Source organism: Portunus trituberculatus, chromosome 36 (assembly GCF_017591435.1).
Source record: "Portunus trituberculatus isolate SZX2019 chromosome 36, ASM1759143v1, whole genome shotgun sequence".
Taxonomy (NCBI): domain Eukaryota; kingdom Metazoa; phylum Arthropoda; class Malacostraca; order Decapoda; family Portunidae; genus Portunus; species Portunus trituberculatus.
Window position 1 is genome coordinate 8,674,094 of NC_059290.1, and position 15,000 is coordinate 8,689,093.

A 15,000-nucleotide genomic window follows, 5' to 3' on the forward strand; every position below is an offset into this window, starting at 1 on the left:
AGAGGTTTTAACTATAAGAAAGCAAAATCAAATGAGTAATTGAACCTTAAGAAAAACAACTCAAACACAACAATAACCTCAATAAAACACCTCCTTAAAAAGAAAAAGAAAAGAGAAAGAAAAAAAAAAAAAAAAAAAAATTACCTGTGAGGCCATAACGAGAGGAAGGAACAGCGCCTACATCGTGAGTGAGAGCTGGGTATCGAACGGGCGTCTTGAACCAGCCTACCTCCTTCCGGCGCGCCACCAAACCTCGCCCCTCGCTGTCCGCCGCGCCGAAGAGAAACACAGACGTCCCAGGAACAGAGGAAGTGATGTTGCTGGCGAGATCTGCGCGAGAGGGAGTAAAAAGTCAATTCTCTAAAAGTGTGTCTCTGTAAAGCTGTTTTTATCTAAGGCTACTAAAATATAAGGGTGTTTTTTTTTAAGGTTCTATTGACAAATTGATAGTTTTGCTGGTTATATAAGTTCTTAGGGTGGTTTTTATATTTCTATTGACAGATTGATGGTTTTCGCTGTTATATGGGTTTTTAAGGGTGTTTTTGGGGTTCTATTGACAGATTAACGGTTCTAATTAGTTACATGTATTTCTAAGGGTGTTTTTTGTGGTTCTTGTGACAAATTAACGGGTCTAGCTAGTTACATGGGTTTTAAGGATATTCTCTATGATTCTAGTGACAGTAACGGTTCTATCAAGTTGCATAGATTTATAAAGGTGTTTTTGTGGTTCTTGTGACATATTAATGGTTTTAGCTAGTTACATGGGTTTTTAAGGGTATTCTTGAAGCTTCTAGTGACAGATTAACGGGCCTAACTTGTTACATGAACTTCAAGGGAATTCTCTAAGATTCTAGTGAGACTAACGATTTTCGTTAGTTACACAGGGTTTTTATGGTTCTAGTGACAAACTAACGGTTCTGAGTGGTTGCACGGGTTTTACGGATGTTTTTATGATTCTAGTGACTGTTCAATAGATTTTCTCACTCCAAAAACACTTGCCACTTGCTGGAACAAAGGTACACACGCACACACACACACACACACAGGAAGTGAATGTAAGCAAGTCCATACAATAGCGCACAATGCGGGAGGTGATGCTGGTGGAGGAGGAGGAGGAGATGGTAGGGGTGCAGACTCCTCGATCTCTACCTCCATAACGGTACACAGGATTAGTACAACGTGGGAGAGCGTGAGAGGTACAGTCGGAGAACGTGAAGTGCAGTGAGAGTTGGAAGAGGCGAGTGCTGAGGTGTGAATGACAGGACACTATCACAACTACTACTTAATCTGCCGTACCCTATCCTAACGTACCCTACCTTACCCTACCCTACCCTAACCTGGAAACTATCACAACTACTACCTAACGTAACCTAACCTAACCTACCCAGTCCAAGTTAACCTAGCCTAGCCTAATCTCACCTCACCTCACCTGGAATAACCTACCCTACTCCAACCTATCCCAAACCAAACCAAACCTAACCTAACCTAACCTACCCCAACCCAACCCAACCTCACTTCACTTCACCTCACCTAATCTAGCACAACCCATCCCAACAAGCCTAACCTAACCTAACCAATCATAGACTATCACTACAATTATCACCATCTTTATCGCCACCACAAAATGCAAAACCTCAGCTACCATCACCATTATCCTTAACCTAACCTAACCTAACCGTACCACACCAAGTACCATCACTCACCACTACAACACACGCACAAGTGACGCCGCACCACCACTGATGTGTCGGGGCGGGCGGCGGCAGTGGCGGTGGTGGTGGTCGCGGCAAGTGAAGCTTCGAACTCTGGGGCGACTAAAGCATCAACACCATTTTGCTTCCTACGAGTGTCTCATTGAACCTCTTCCGCCATGCTGCCCTATGGTGAGTACTCTCGTGTGTGTGTGTGTGTGTGTGTGTGTGTGTGTGTGTGTGTGTGTGTGTAATTCACCTCGGTCGTCTGCTGGTCACCCAGCCAGTCTTCCCCATTACGGAGCGAGCTCAGAGCTCATAGACCGATCTTCGGGTAGGACTGAGACCACAACACACAACACACACCGGGAAAGCTAGGCCACAACCCCTCGAGTTACATCCCGTACCTATTTACTGTTAAGTGAACAGGGGCCACATATTAAGAGGCTTGCCCATTTGCCTCGCCGCTTACCGGGACTCGAACCCGGCCCTCTCGATTGTGAGTCGAGCGTGCTAACCACTACACTACGCGGTGTGTGTGTGTGTGTGTGTGTGTGTGTGTGTGTGTGTGTGTGTGTGTGTGTGTGTGTGTGTGTGTGTGTGTGATTTCCTGTACAATGACGCTCAGCCTACATTCATCTTTATTCTTTCGTTATGGATGTGCACATCATATAATTTCCATTATTTACCGTGTGTGTGTGTGTGTGTGTGTGTGTGTGTGTGTGTGTGTGTGTGAGGGGAGGGCGAAGAAAGAATGCGAAATGATAAGAATGTCGAAATGAACGTTCACGCAGCCAATATTCCTCGTCCTGGCGGCTTCTGAGAAAAGATAATACGTTTGTGAGTCTGATGCAAGTTTACACAATACTTCGTAACTTAGTGAGGATACTGCGCATCACGACGGAATTGCTCTTATCGAGTGTTTCAATCCTTTTGACACCTTGCTCTGGTTTTGATCAATTAATAAACCGTTACTGGGAAAAAGATAAAATATAGCACTGTCTCTCTCTCTCTCTCTCTCTCTCTCTCTCAGCACCTTCTCTCTCTCTCTTACTCTTTCTTTTTCTAAGCCCCCCAACTCTTTCTCTCTCTAAGCACCGCCGCTCTCTCTCTCTCTCTCTCTCTCTCTCTCTCTTTCTAAGACTCCCTCTTACTCTCTTTCTCTTTCTAGACATCCCCCCTCTTTCTCTGTCTCTCTATATCTCTTTTTCCGTTTAACATGCAACAGTGGAAGTTACTGAAGTTTTCACGAGCATTTCCATGATTCAAGTGATAGAGTAATACGGGTAAGAATGAAGTCAACGAGGGAAGCTGCAACAAGTCAACACACCTGGAATTCTGTGCGTGAAAAAATCGGATTAGGTTCGAAATGGAAACAAAAGCACTCCGTTTTCATTTTCTTCATTTCCTGTTACTTTTATTTATTTATTCATTTTTTCATGTTATTCACGTGAACCTGGCTTAACTGTGAGTTGTGAAGGTGGTATACAAATCTCAGGTTGATCCAGGAATATCTGTCTAACCTTCACTGTTCATCTGTCCATGCACTGTAACTAAATACCACGTTGACCAAGGAATATCTGTCTAACCTATCGAGGCATTTGCTCCCTAATTTTGGCTGACGCTTTTACACTATTTAGAGAGCCAGCACTCAAGTGGGACTTTTTTTTTTAATCTTCTCTTTTTCTGCCCTTGACCGGTCCTCTTCCCTACGTAAAAAAAAAAAAAAAAAAAAAAAAAAGTACTGTAACTAAATCTCAGGTTGACCCAGGAATATTAGTCCAACCTTCACTACTCATCTGTCCATGCACTGTGTTTCTGACCAATCGATTGTCCCTACAGCCTCTCAGCACAACGCAACACAGGACAAGCCGCGGGAAGCCAGCACAGGAGCATTAAATTGTACGATAGAAGGTAACATAAAAGGAATATAAAAGTAAGAAAAAAGTATTAGGAAAGAAAAAAACACGAAATGGAGTAACAAAAATATTGAATGTTTTTGTTTATTTTTGACCTGATCTGAGCTGACCTGATCTAACCTGACCTTATCTGATCTAACCTGACACCAAACCAAACCAAACCAAACCTAACCCAACTAAACTTCTTTTTTCTAATAAATAAAATCACTATTACTTTTCTTTTAAATAAAATCACTATTAATTTTCTTCTAAACAAAATCACTATTACTTTTCTTCTAAATAAAATTACTACTTTTACTTTTCTTCTATATAAAACCACTATTGTTACTTTTCTTCTACATAAAATTACTACTGTTACTGCTTTTCTCCTAAATAATATTACTATTGTTACTTTTTCCCTTCAAATAATAAAATCACTATTGTTACTTTTTCCATTCATATAAAATTACTACTGTTACTTTTCTCCTAAACAAAATTACAAAATTTTTTCCTTTAATACAAAATCAATACGGCTACTTTTTTTTTACGATGCATTTATTCCCCACGTAATAACAGTGTCTTTAATTACGTTACTTCCTTTTCCATGACACACTAACCTATAACCTATAACTCCCTATCCTAATCCTTGTTCCCTGTCTCCATTCAGTAACGCGTAGTAACCTTAACACTAAACAAGATAACGCTTATTGCACTATGTAACGACTGGAGTGCGTGTGTAGCAACGTGACTAAAGGTTAGGAAGTGTGGGGATGTGGTGACGCAGGGCGGGTGTGTGTAGTGGTGTGGTGGGTGAGTGGGTGAGGGGATAAGGGAGATGGCCCGATGGTGTTCATACGTTTTGTAGATAACCCCGCCTCCCTTCTCCTTCTTTCCATTCGCCTTCCCTCCTTGGCCTTGACACACACACACACACACACACGTTTCTAGTACGAAAAGGCATCTCTCTCTCTCTCTCTCTCTCTCTCTCATGGCTCCAGGCGAAATTAAAGTCGTAGTTAGTGTTGCCTCATGTTGCTCAGCGTTGTCAGCTTGGTGACTCCTACATACATTACATCCTGTTTCCTGCTTCTGACCGGGACACTTGTGGGTATGCATCTCAATATTAACCAGGCATACCGAACGCACATACTTTCACCCACACACCCACACACAGCCATGCTCCGCCACCCATACATACCAATGATCTCCGCTATGAGTTTTGTCCTTCCCCCTCATGAGTCATAGGTTGTGGTAGGTAAGGCTCAAAGTGACGAGTGATTTTTTTTTTTTTTTTATCTTCAATCTTCTCCTTAATCTATCGCCTGTTGTTTCACTTCCGTCCTGTTTGAGATCTGTTGTTTTCGGTTCCGTTTAAAGCTCTGTGGTGTGTTGTTTCATCCTGGGTTTATATGGATTAAGTCTTTAGTTGTTTTGTTAAGCCTTCTCTGTTTAAAAGTTCTATATACACTTGTTTCACCTTGGCTCTGTTGGAAATCTGTTACTTTCACCTGTTTACAGCCATTCTGCTGTTTCATCTCAGCTGTTTTGAATCTATAATTCTTTAAAATCTATTCTGTTCACCTCTGCTAAAACTCTCTCTCTATTTTGTTTTTTACTTTAGCTCTATTTGAGATCTGTTGCTTTCATCCCTGTTTTAAAACCTATACCCTATTATTTCACTTCACCTCTGTTTAAAACTCTATGCTCTGTTCTTTATTTAGGCTCCACCAGCGAGGGAAAGACCAGCTTATCACTGCCCTATTCATGAACATGCATATCACGTGGTCAGTATAAGGAACGTTTTGACATTTTGTAGTAGTAGTAGTAGTAGTAGTTGAAGTTGGGTTGCCATATATTAACCATCAAAATTCCGGACAGCTTCACTAACACCTCATATACTATTGGAAAACATGTAAAAAAAAAAAAAATAAATAAATAAAAATAAAAAAAAAAAAAACATAAAACAAATAATAATAATAATAAAAAAAAACCTCACTGAATATACCTTTGCAGCAGAAGCAAGGTCACAAGGTCACAAACAAGCAAACAATAATACAAACTGACGTCTATATGAACGTAGGCTATAAACACAAAAGACTGGCGGGTCACGTGAAGCGAATCATACGAAGAAGGGAAGGCTGGGAGCACTGACTCTATACAAGACCCAAACACTTTATATTTAATCTTGAGGGAAACCAGACTAGAGCAGCTGTCTCCCGGTAAACCCTTCCCCCTTCCTCTCTCCCCACTGCTTCAACCTACAGAAATATGACAATTTATTTTAAAGTTATGGTTGGGAGTCGAGATTCCAGACATTTGAGGAGTTTTAAGAAATCTATCCGGATGCAGATTTCGATACGTAAGTTCCGGACATGTCAGGGGAAAATGCGGATGTATGGCATCTGTAAGTAAAAGTACAAGTAGAAGTAGCCGTGAAAGTAAAAGTAGTAGTAGTAGTAGTAGAAGAAGAAGAAGAAGAAGAAGAAGAGAAGAAGAAGAAGAAGAAGAAGAAGAAGAAGAAGAAGAAGAAGAAGAAGAAGAAGAGAAGAGAAGAAGAAGAAGAAGAAGAAGAAGAAGAAGAAGAAGAAGAAGAAGAAGAAGAAGAAGAAGAAGAAGAAGAAGAAGAAGAAGAAGAAGAAGAAGAAGAGAAGAAGAAGAAGAAGAAGAAGAAGAAGAAGAAGAAGAAGAAGAAGAAGAAGAAGAAGAAGAAGAAGAAGAAGAAGAAGAAGAAGAAGAAGAAGAAGAAGAAGAAGAAGAAGAAGAAGAAGAAGAAGAAGAAGAAGAAGAAGACGAAGACGAAGACGAAGACGAAGAAGAAGAAGAAGACGAAGACGAAGACGAAGACGAAGAAGAAGAAGAAGAAGCCAGCAAGACAACGGACGTGCCTCAGTTATCACCACTTCCCCCCTTGAGTGGCACAAAATGTCAGGCGATCACACAAGCTAGGTCTGCATTTTAAAACGCATTGCTCCCTCACCATCAATACTTTCCAAAGCTCTAGTTGAAGATACTCGTGTTTTTAAGGGTGTTTTTATGGTTCTGCTGATGCATTAACAAGATATTTGGTTAATTGTAGGAGAAACTGTCTTTAAAATAAGGTTAGTTGTCTCTGTGGCCTTGCAAAAATTGTCGTGGTGAGAGAGCAGTGTTTCTGAAAACGGACCCTATTTGTAATGCATCTCCTTGCACTAACCTGAAACTATGACTACTACTACTACTACTACTACTACTACTACTACTACTACTACTACTACTACTACTACTACGACGACGACGACGACTACTACTTCTAATACTACTATTCATAATACTAAAATGCTCAAAGATTTATTATTAAATGTGGTCATATCTTTCCATATAGCAATGTTGTTGTAGTAGTAGTAGTAGTAGTAGTAGTAGTAGTAGTAGTAGTAGTAGTAGTAAGAAGAAGAAGAAGAAGAAGAAGAAGAAGAAGAAGAAGAAGAAGAAGAAGAAGAAGAAGAAGAAGAAGAAGAAGAAGAAGAAGAAGAAGAAGAAGAAGAAGAAGAAGAAGAAGAAGAAGAAGAAGAAGAAGAAGAAGAAGAAGAAGAAGAAGAAGAAGAAGAAGAAGAAGAAGAAGAAGAAGAAGAAGAAGAAGAAGAAGAAAAAGAAAAAGAGAAGAAGATGATGATGATGATGATGATTTCGGTGAAACTTGCTGTAGCGTTAGACATATCAAAAGCTTTTGATAGTCTGACATAAAGCTTTGATTTCCAAACTGCCCTCCTACGGTTCCTATTCTTCTCTCTGTAACTTTATCTCAAGTTTCCTTTCCGACCGTTTTATTGTTGCTGTGGTATAGACGGCCACTGCTCTTCTCCTAAATCTATTAACAGTGGTGTTCCTCAGGGTTCTGTCCTGTCACCCACTCTCCTTCTATTATTCATTAATGATCTTAACGAAACTTCTTGCCCTATCCACTCCTACGCTGATGATACCACCCTACATCTTTCCACGTTCTTTCAGAGACGACCAACCCTTCAGGAAGTCAACAGATCACGCAGGGACGCCACAGAACGCCTGACTTCCGATCTTTCTAAGATTTCTGATTGGGCAGAGAAAACTTAATAGTTTCCAATGCCTCAAAAACTCAATTCCTCCATCTATCAACTCGACACAACCTTCCAGACAACTATCCCCTCTTCTTCAATGACACTCAACTGTCTCCCTCTTCCACACTGAATATCCTCGGTCTGTCCTTTGCTCTTAATCTTAACTGGAAACTTAACATCTCATCTCTTACTAAAACAGCTTCTATGAAGTTAGGCGTTCTGAGGCGTCTCCGACAGTTTTTCTCGCCCCTCCAACTGCTTACTCCAACCCTGTATGGAGTACTCTTCGCATGTCTGGGGGTTCCAGTCACACAGTTTTATTAGATAGGGTTGAATCAAAAGCTTTTCGTATCATCAACTCCCTTCTCTGACTAACTGTCTTTAACCTCTTTCTCACCGCCGGAATGTTGCATCTCTCTCTATCTTTTATCGCTATTTTCATGCTAACTGTTCTACTGATCTTGCTAACTGCATGCCTTCCCTCCTCCTGCGGCCTCGTTGCACAAGGTTTTCTTCTTCCTCTCACCCCTATTCTGTCCAACTCTAAGGCAAGAGCTAACCAGTACTCTCAATCATTCACACCTTTCACTGGTAAACTCTGGAACTCCCTGCCTGCTTCTGTATTTCCATCTTCCTACGACTTGACTTCTTTTAAGAGGGAGGTATCAAGACATTTCCTCCCTAATTTTGGCTCTCTTTACTTATCTTTTAGAGAACCAGCACTAAAGTGGGCCTTTTATTTTAATATTTTGTTGCCCATGGCTCGCCTTCTCTCCTGCATACAGAAAAAAAAGTGGTGGTGGTGGTGATAGTAGTAGTAGTAGTAGTAGTAGTAGTAGTAGTAGTAGTAGTAGTAGTAGTAGTAGTAGTAGTAGTAGTAGTAGAAGTAGAAGTAGAAGTAACATAGCATCCCATTTTCTGTCAGGAAATTAGTTACTATTTCTGTGTGTGTGTGTGTGTGTGTGTGTGTGTGTGTGTGTGTGTGTGTGTGTGTGTGTGTGTGTGTGTGTGTGTGTGTGTGTGTGTGTGTGTGTGTGTGTGTGTGTGTGTGTGTAGACAGGATGCCTTCATGAAAGAGGATGCACTACAATAACAAACACAGGATTAATCATCTGATAAAAGAGAAACAAAACATTACAACCATTTATAAAAAGGACGGCATTGTGATAACCACCACCATCACCACCACCACCACCACCACCACTACTACTACTACTATTACTACCTCTACTATTATCATAACCATATTCATCACTGACACTGGAAGAGGAGGAGGAGGAGGAGGAGGAGGAGGAGGAGGAGGAGGAGGAGGAGGAGGAGGAGGAGGAGGAGAGGAGGAGGAGGAGGAGGAGGAGGAGGAGAAGGAGGAGGAGGAGGAGGAGGAGGAGGAGGAGGAGGAGGAGGCGGAGGAGGAGGAGGAGGAGGAGGAGGAGGAGGAGGAGGAGGAGGTGGTGGTGGTGGTGGTGGTGGTGAGTACCAACAGTCATGTGAGGTCACAGGAAATGTAAGGAAGAAAAAAATATATGAGGAGGAGGAGGAGGAGGAGGAGGAGGAGGAGGAGGAGGAGGAGGAGGAGGAGGAGGTGGTGGTGGTGGTGCGTACCAATAGTCATGTGAGGTCACAGGAAATGTAAGGAAGAAAAAATATAAGAGGAGGAGGAGGAGGAGGAGGAGGAGGAGGAGGAGGAGGAGGAGGAGGAGGAGGAGGAGGAGGAGGAGGAGGAGGAGGAGGAGGAGAAGAGGAGAAGAAGAAGAAGAAGAAGAAGAAGAAGAAGAAGAAGAAGAAGAAGAAGAAGAAGAAGAAGAAGAAGATGAAAATGAAGATGAAGATAAAGATGAGCATGAGGATGATGATGATAATGATGATGATGAAAAAGAAAAGGAAAAAGAAGAAAAGATGCAGAGTAAAATATCTATGAATAATAAGTGATGAAATATAAGAAACGCAGAAGAAGAAGAAGAAGAAGAAGAAGAAGAAGAAGAAGAAGAAGAAGAAGAAGAAGAAGAAGAAGAAGAAGAAGAAGAAGAAGAAGAAGAAGAAGAAGAAGAAGAAGAAGAAGAAGAAGAAGAAGAAGAAGAAGAAGAAGAAGAAGAAGAAGAAGAAGAAGAAGAAGAAGAAGAAGAAGAAGAAGAAGAAGAAGAAGAAGAAGAAGAAGAAGAAGAAGAAGAAGAAGAAGAAGAAGAAGAAGAAGAAGAAGAAGAAGAACAACAACAACAACAACAACAACAACAACAACAACAACAACAACAACAACAACAACAACAACAACAACAACAACCAGGAAAAGAAAATGAAGAAGACAACGACGACGACGAAACAACAAGAATGAAATAAACACACACACACACACACACACACACACACACACACACACACACATGCCAACTCATACACATATATCCATGCAATTCCCCGCTGTGGCACCCTTGTCTTTGGCACCCTGACGGCCTGGCACTGCCCCGCGCAACTTGGCACACCTCGGCGCTTTGAGGGGGGAAGATGGGTGTGGTTGAAACTCACAGGTGCAACAGTGCGTTCTTGGTGTTGAAGGTATGGTGATGGTGGTGTTAGCAGTGATTTGGGAGAAATTCTATGTATGTGGGTGTCGTGTGTTGAGGTGTCGTGTGATGTGTTGTAAATGTGGTGTGGTGACTGGGGAACAATTCTGCGTCATCTGTGGCGTTAAGACGAGTGGTAGTGTGGTGTGGTGATGTGGTGTAATGTGGTGTGGTGACTGGGGAACAATTCTGCGTCATCTGTGGCGTTAAGACGAGTGGTAGTGTGGTGTGGTGATGTGGTGTAATGTGGTGTGGTGTGGTGTGGTACGATGCAGTGTGGTGTGGTGTGGTGTGGTGGTGGTGATGGTGGTTGACACGGGGAATCGAACAAAATAACTGACATGTAAAGGAAGAAGATGAAGTAAGGTAACGTGTTGGGAAAGAGAAGTCAAGAAACAGACTAACACAGGGCCTCATAACCTTTCCTCCGTCTCTAACTATCTCGGCTTGGTGTGTTTGTCCATTTACACCATTACCCTCTCTCTCTCTCTATCTTTTTTTCTTTCAATGGTAATCGCGGTGCTTCTCTCTCTCTCTCTCTCTCTCTCTCTCTCTCTCTCTATCTTTTTTTTTCTTTCAATGGTAATCGCGGTGCTTATCTCTCTCTCTCTCTCTCTCTCTCTCTCTCTCTCTCTCTCTCTCTCTATCTTTTTTTTTTCTTTCAATGGTAATCACGGTGCTTATCTCTCTCTCTCTCTCTCTCTCTCTCTCTCTCTCTCTCTACAAAAATAAGTAAAAAAAAAAAATAGAAAACGAGAATGAAGAATGAAAAATAGACAAGTTGAACACAGTCAGAGGAAGTGATGAGTCTACACGAGTGAGTAATTAAGAATGAATATTAATACACAGGAATATACATGCATGAACTGTAGATGTGTGTGTGTGTGTGTGTGTGTGTGTGTGTGTGTGTGTGTGTGTGTGTGTGTGTGTGTGTGTGTGTGTGTGTGTGTAATGAGTTAGTATTTTTATCATTAGTTGGGTTGGTATTTATATTGTTGTTGTTGTTGTCGTTTTCGTTATCGTTTTCGTTATAAGTTATACTACTACTGCTACTTTTACTACTGCTACTACTACTACTACTACTACTGCTACTACTATTACTATTACTATTCGCTCGCCAGCCTCCACTTTTATCTTAACAGCTGTCAAACATAAACACTTGTGAGGGTGTTTAAAGTTCCAATTAGCGATAACATTTTCCGTTATTATCACACCGGAACCACCACCACCACCACCACCACCACCACCACCACCACCACCACGCTACAGGATATTATTACAACCAATATAGCTAATTCTAACACTGCTCTTTTCTACTACTACTACTACTACTACTACTACTACTACTACTCAAATAATCTCCAAACATTTCTTCACATTTCTCATCACCATCACCACCACAACATTAACAACAACAACAACAACAACAACCACCACCACCACACTGCTCAGCACATCCACCACTCAACACACCAATCATCACACTCACTCTCTCCCACACCGAAAGAGAGAGAGAGAGAGAGAGAGAGAGAGATTAATTAAAGAATGCTACTCCCCATTTGAACTCTGACCTAACTTCGCTTCCCTCCTCCTCCTCCTCCTCCGCTTCTTCCTCCTCCTCCTCCGCTTCTCCCTCCTCCTCCATTGAGTATAGCTAGTGACATTCAGGTGTTTGTGGTCAGTTTAGTCATGCATGCTAGACTGACGGAGAGAGAGAGAGAGAGAGAGAGAGAGAGAGAGAGAGAGAGAGAGAGAGAGAGAGAGAGAGAGAGAGAGAGAGAGAGAGAGAGACGGGGGAGAAGAAGAGGGAAAGAAAGTGAGAGAGAAATGGAGGAGGAGGAGGAGGAGGAGGAGGAGGAGGAGGAGGAGGAGGAGGAGGAGGAGGAGGAGGAGGAGGAGTCAGGAAATAGGGAGATAAAAGACATGATACAAGAGGAGAAAGAAGAAGAAGAAGAAGAAGAAGAAGAAGAAGAAGAAGAAGAGGAGGAGGAGGAGGAGGAGGAGGAGGAGGAGGAGGAGGAGGAGGAGGAGGAGGAGGAGGAAGGACACTCTGAAAAAAAGACAATGATAAAAGACATTGCACACGTCAGCACAGAGGAGGAGGAGGAGGAGGAGGAGGAATAGAAGGAGGAGGAGGAGGAGGAGGAGGAGGAGGAGGCACATAAACATGGCTTTAAAGTTTTCTCAGCTTTATCTCTCAGCCACCTTGAGTTGCATCGATATTCTTTTGATCTTTTCACTTACAATTAATAAAAAGTCACGAATATTTTTCTTCTTTTCACAACTTAAGCTTACAAATGCATGAATGAAAGGCTCGTACTCTAGAACACTTCTGCGCTTCACCTACACTATTTCAAAACGCTTTATCTAAATTTATTCGAGTTTTTTAAGGTGTTTTTACGGTTCTAGAGACGGCGTGACAAAATTTCTATATTATTAACTAGAGATACACTCTTGAAAATCCCTATATCTTTATTTATACGAGTTTTAGGGTGTTTTTAAGGTTCTAGAGGCAGAGTGACAAGATTTCTACATCAATAACTGGAAAAAAACACCTGAAAACCCCGGTATTTATATTTACACTAGTTTCTTAAGGTGTTTTTACGGTTCCAAAGGCGGCGTGACAAAATTTCTATATTATTAACTGGAGAAACACTCTTGAACACCCCGCTATCTATATTTACACGAGTTTTTTAGGTCTTTTTACGGTTCTAGATGCAGATTGACGAGATTTCTACATCAACTGGAGAAGCACTCTTGAAAACCCCGCTATCTATATTTACCGAGTTTTCCTTTTTTTTAAGTGTTTTTACGGTTCTAGAGCCAGAGTGACAAGATTTTTATATTGTCAACTGGAGAAACACTCTTGAAAACCCCGCTAATCATCTCTGTGGTCTTGGAAAATAGTCGTGGTGAGAGAGCAAAGGTTTTCTGAACAGGGCCAAAGTATCACGCCCCTGTTTTGAAGCATAGGAAATAGTTATACTTGCTTCTAAACTGTTTATAAACGTTAGCTGTAAAAATATGAAACAAAAATGAAGTGTCCAAATATTTTCGTACAGTTTTATCATCTTTTCTAAATTACGAATCGCTCTGGAACATTTCTTTTCTTTCTACATCAACCTCCAAGGACCATGCTGGCTACAGTGACGAAATCCATCCTTTTGTTTGCTTTCCTTTTTCATTTGACTTATTAAGGGATTTCAAACATTACTCTTAGCGTTGTGTACTTGATAATCTATGTAAAGGATTTTAATATCATCTACACAATATTCAATCTCTATTTGGTTTACTTTCCTACTTGGTATTCGTTTTTGTTTTTCCTCCATTTTTTTATGCATTCATGTCCACACTAATCACTAACACGTGGCGCCTTTAGAAGAAGAATGATGCAAGTTTTTGAATATCATATACAGTATTTTCAGTTTCTATTTGGTTTACTTTACTTTTTATTCAATTTTCTTCCACTGTCTTTACGCATTCATGTCCACACCGGCCATTAACAAACACACGAAGCCTTAATATGATGTAAGTTTTTTTCTTTTTTTTTTTATAACATCTATAGAATATTCGATCTCTATCTTGCTTACTTTCCTACATGATATTCAATTTTTTTATTCAGTTTTCTTCCACTGTCTTTACGCATTCATGTCCACACCGGCCCTTAACACACGAAGCCTTAATATGATGCAAGACTTTTTTTTTTTTTTTGATAACATCTACAGAACATTCAATCTCAATCTGGTTTACTTCCCTACATGATATTCAATTTTTTTATTAAGTTTTCTTCCATTGTCTTTACGCATCCATGTCCACACCAGCCATCAACACACGAAGCCTTTAGAATGATGCAAGTTTTAATATCATCTGCAGTCTATTCAGTTTTAATAACATCTACAGTGTATTCAATTTCTATTTGGCTTACTTTCCTACATAGTATTAAATTTTTTCTTATTTTTCTTTACTACGTATTCATGTACAGACCAGCCATTAACATACGAAACCTTTAGAATGATGCAAATTTTAATATCACCTGCAGTATATTCAATCTCTATTTGGCTTACTTTCCTACATAATATCAAATAAGAGAAGAGAAAGATAGGAGAAAAGATAGGATGATAGTTTTTACTTCGAGATAAATGATTGATTGACTGACTGAATGACTGACTGACTGACTGACTGATTATTTCTTCTATTTCTTTAACGCATTCATGTCCACACTGCCTTAAGAATGATGCAAGTTAGTATGTATGTTTGTCAGTATATGAGAAGGCTTTACGCTGGACATAAGAACAGACTCTGCCGACAAACTACTTCTAAAACGTACGTCAAATGTTAACCCCTTCAGTACTTGAGCGCATTTTTTACCACGAGTTTTGTGTATGATTAAACGATTTTATTGACATTAGGAAGGGTCTATGGAGGTCTGAAGATTAATAGCCACAGTCTTCACTATTTTAACCCCTTCAGTACTGGGACACATTTTTACCTTGAGATTTGTGTACCATTTTATTGATATTAGGAAGGGTCTATGGAGGGCAGAAGATTAATAGCCACAGTCTTCACTATTTTAACCCCTTCAGTACTGGAGCGCATTTCTACCTTGAGATTTGTGTATGATTAAACAATTTTATTTACATTAGGAAGGGTCTATGGAGGTCTGAAGATTAATAGCCTCAGTCTTCACTATTTTAATCCCCCCCACACAAGTTTTTGAAGCTGTATAAAATCACCAAATAGTAAGCAGAGTGAATATAGTAGTGAAGAGGTTAAGCTTCTCAAA

The 15,000-nt window shown here is 40.6% G+C and overlaps 1 protein-coding gene and 1 pseudogene across 1 annotated transcript in view; one reads left to right on the forward strand and one right to left on the reverse strand.

Moving 5' to 3' along the window:
- LOC123513509 (glutamate formimidoyltransferase-like) overlaps positions 1-15,000 on the reverse strand; it is a 53,883-nt gene that overhangs the window by 8,300 nt on the left and 30,583 nt on the right. Inside the window, exon 3 of the mRNA XM_045270710.1 lies at positions 145-330. Coding sequence (XP_045126645.1) covers positions 145-330 — 186 coding nt within the window. The remainder of the gene's footprint in view (positions 1-144; positions 331-15,000) is intronic.
- The window catches only part of LOC123513508, a 33,078-nt pseudogene continuing 28,221 nt past the window's right edge, over positions 10,144-15,000 (forward strand).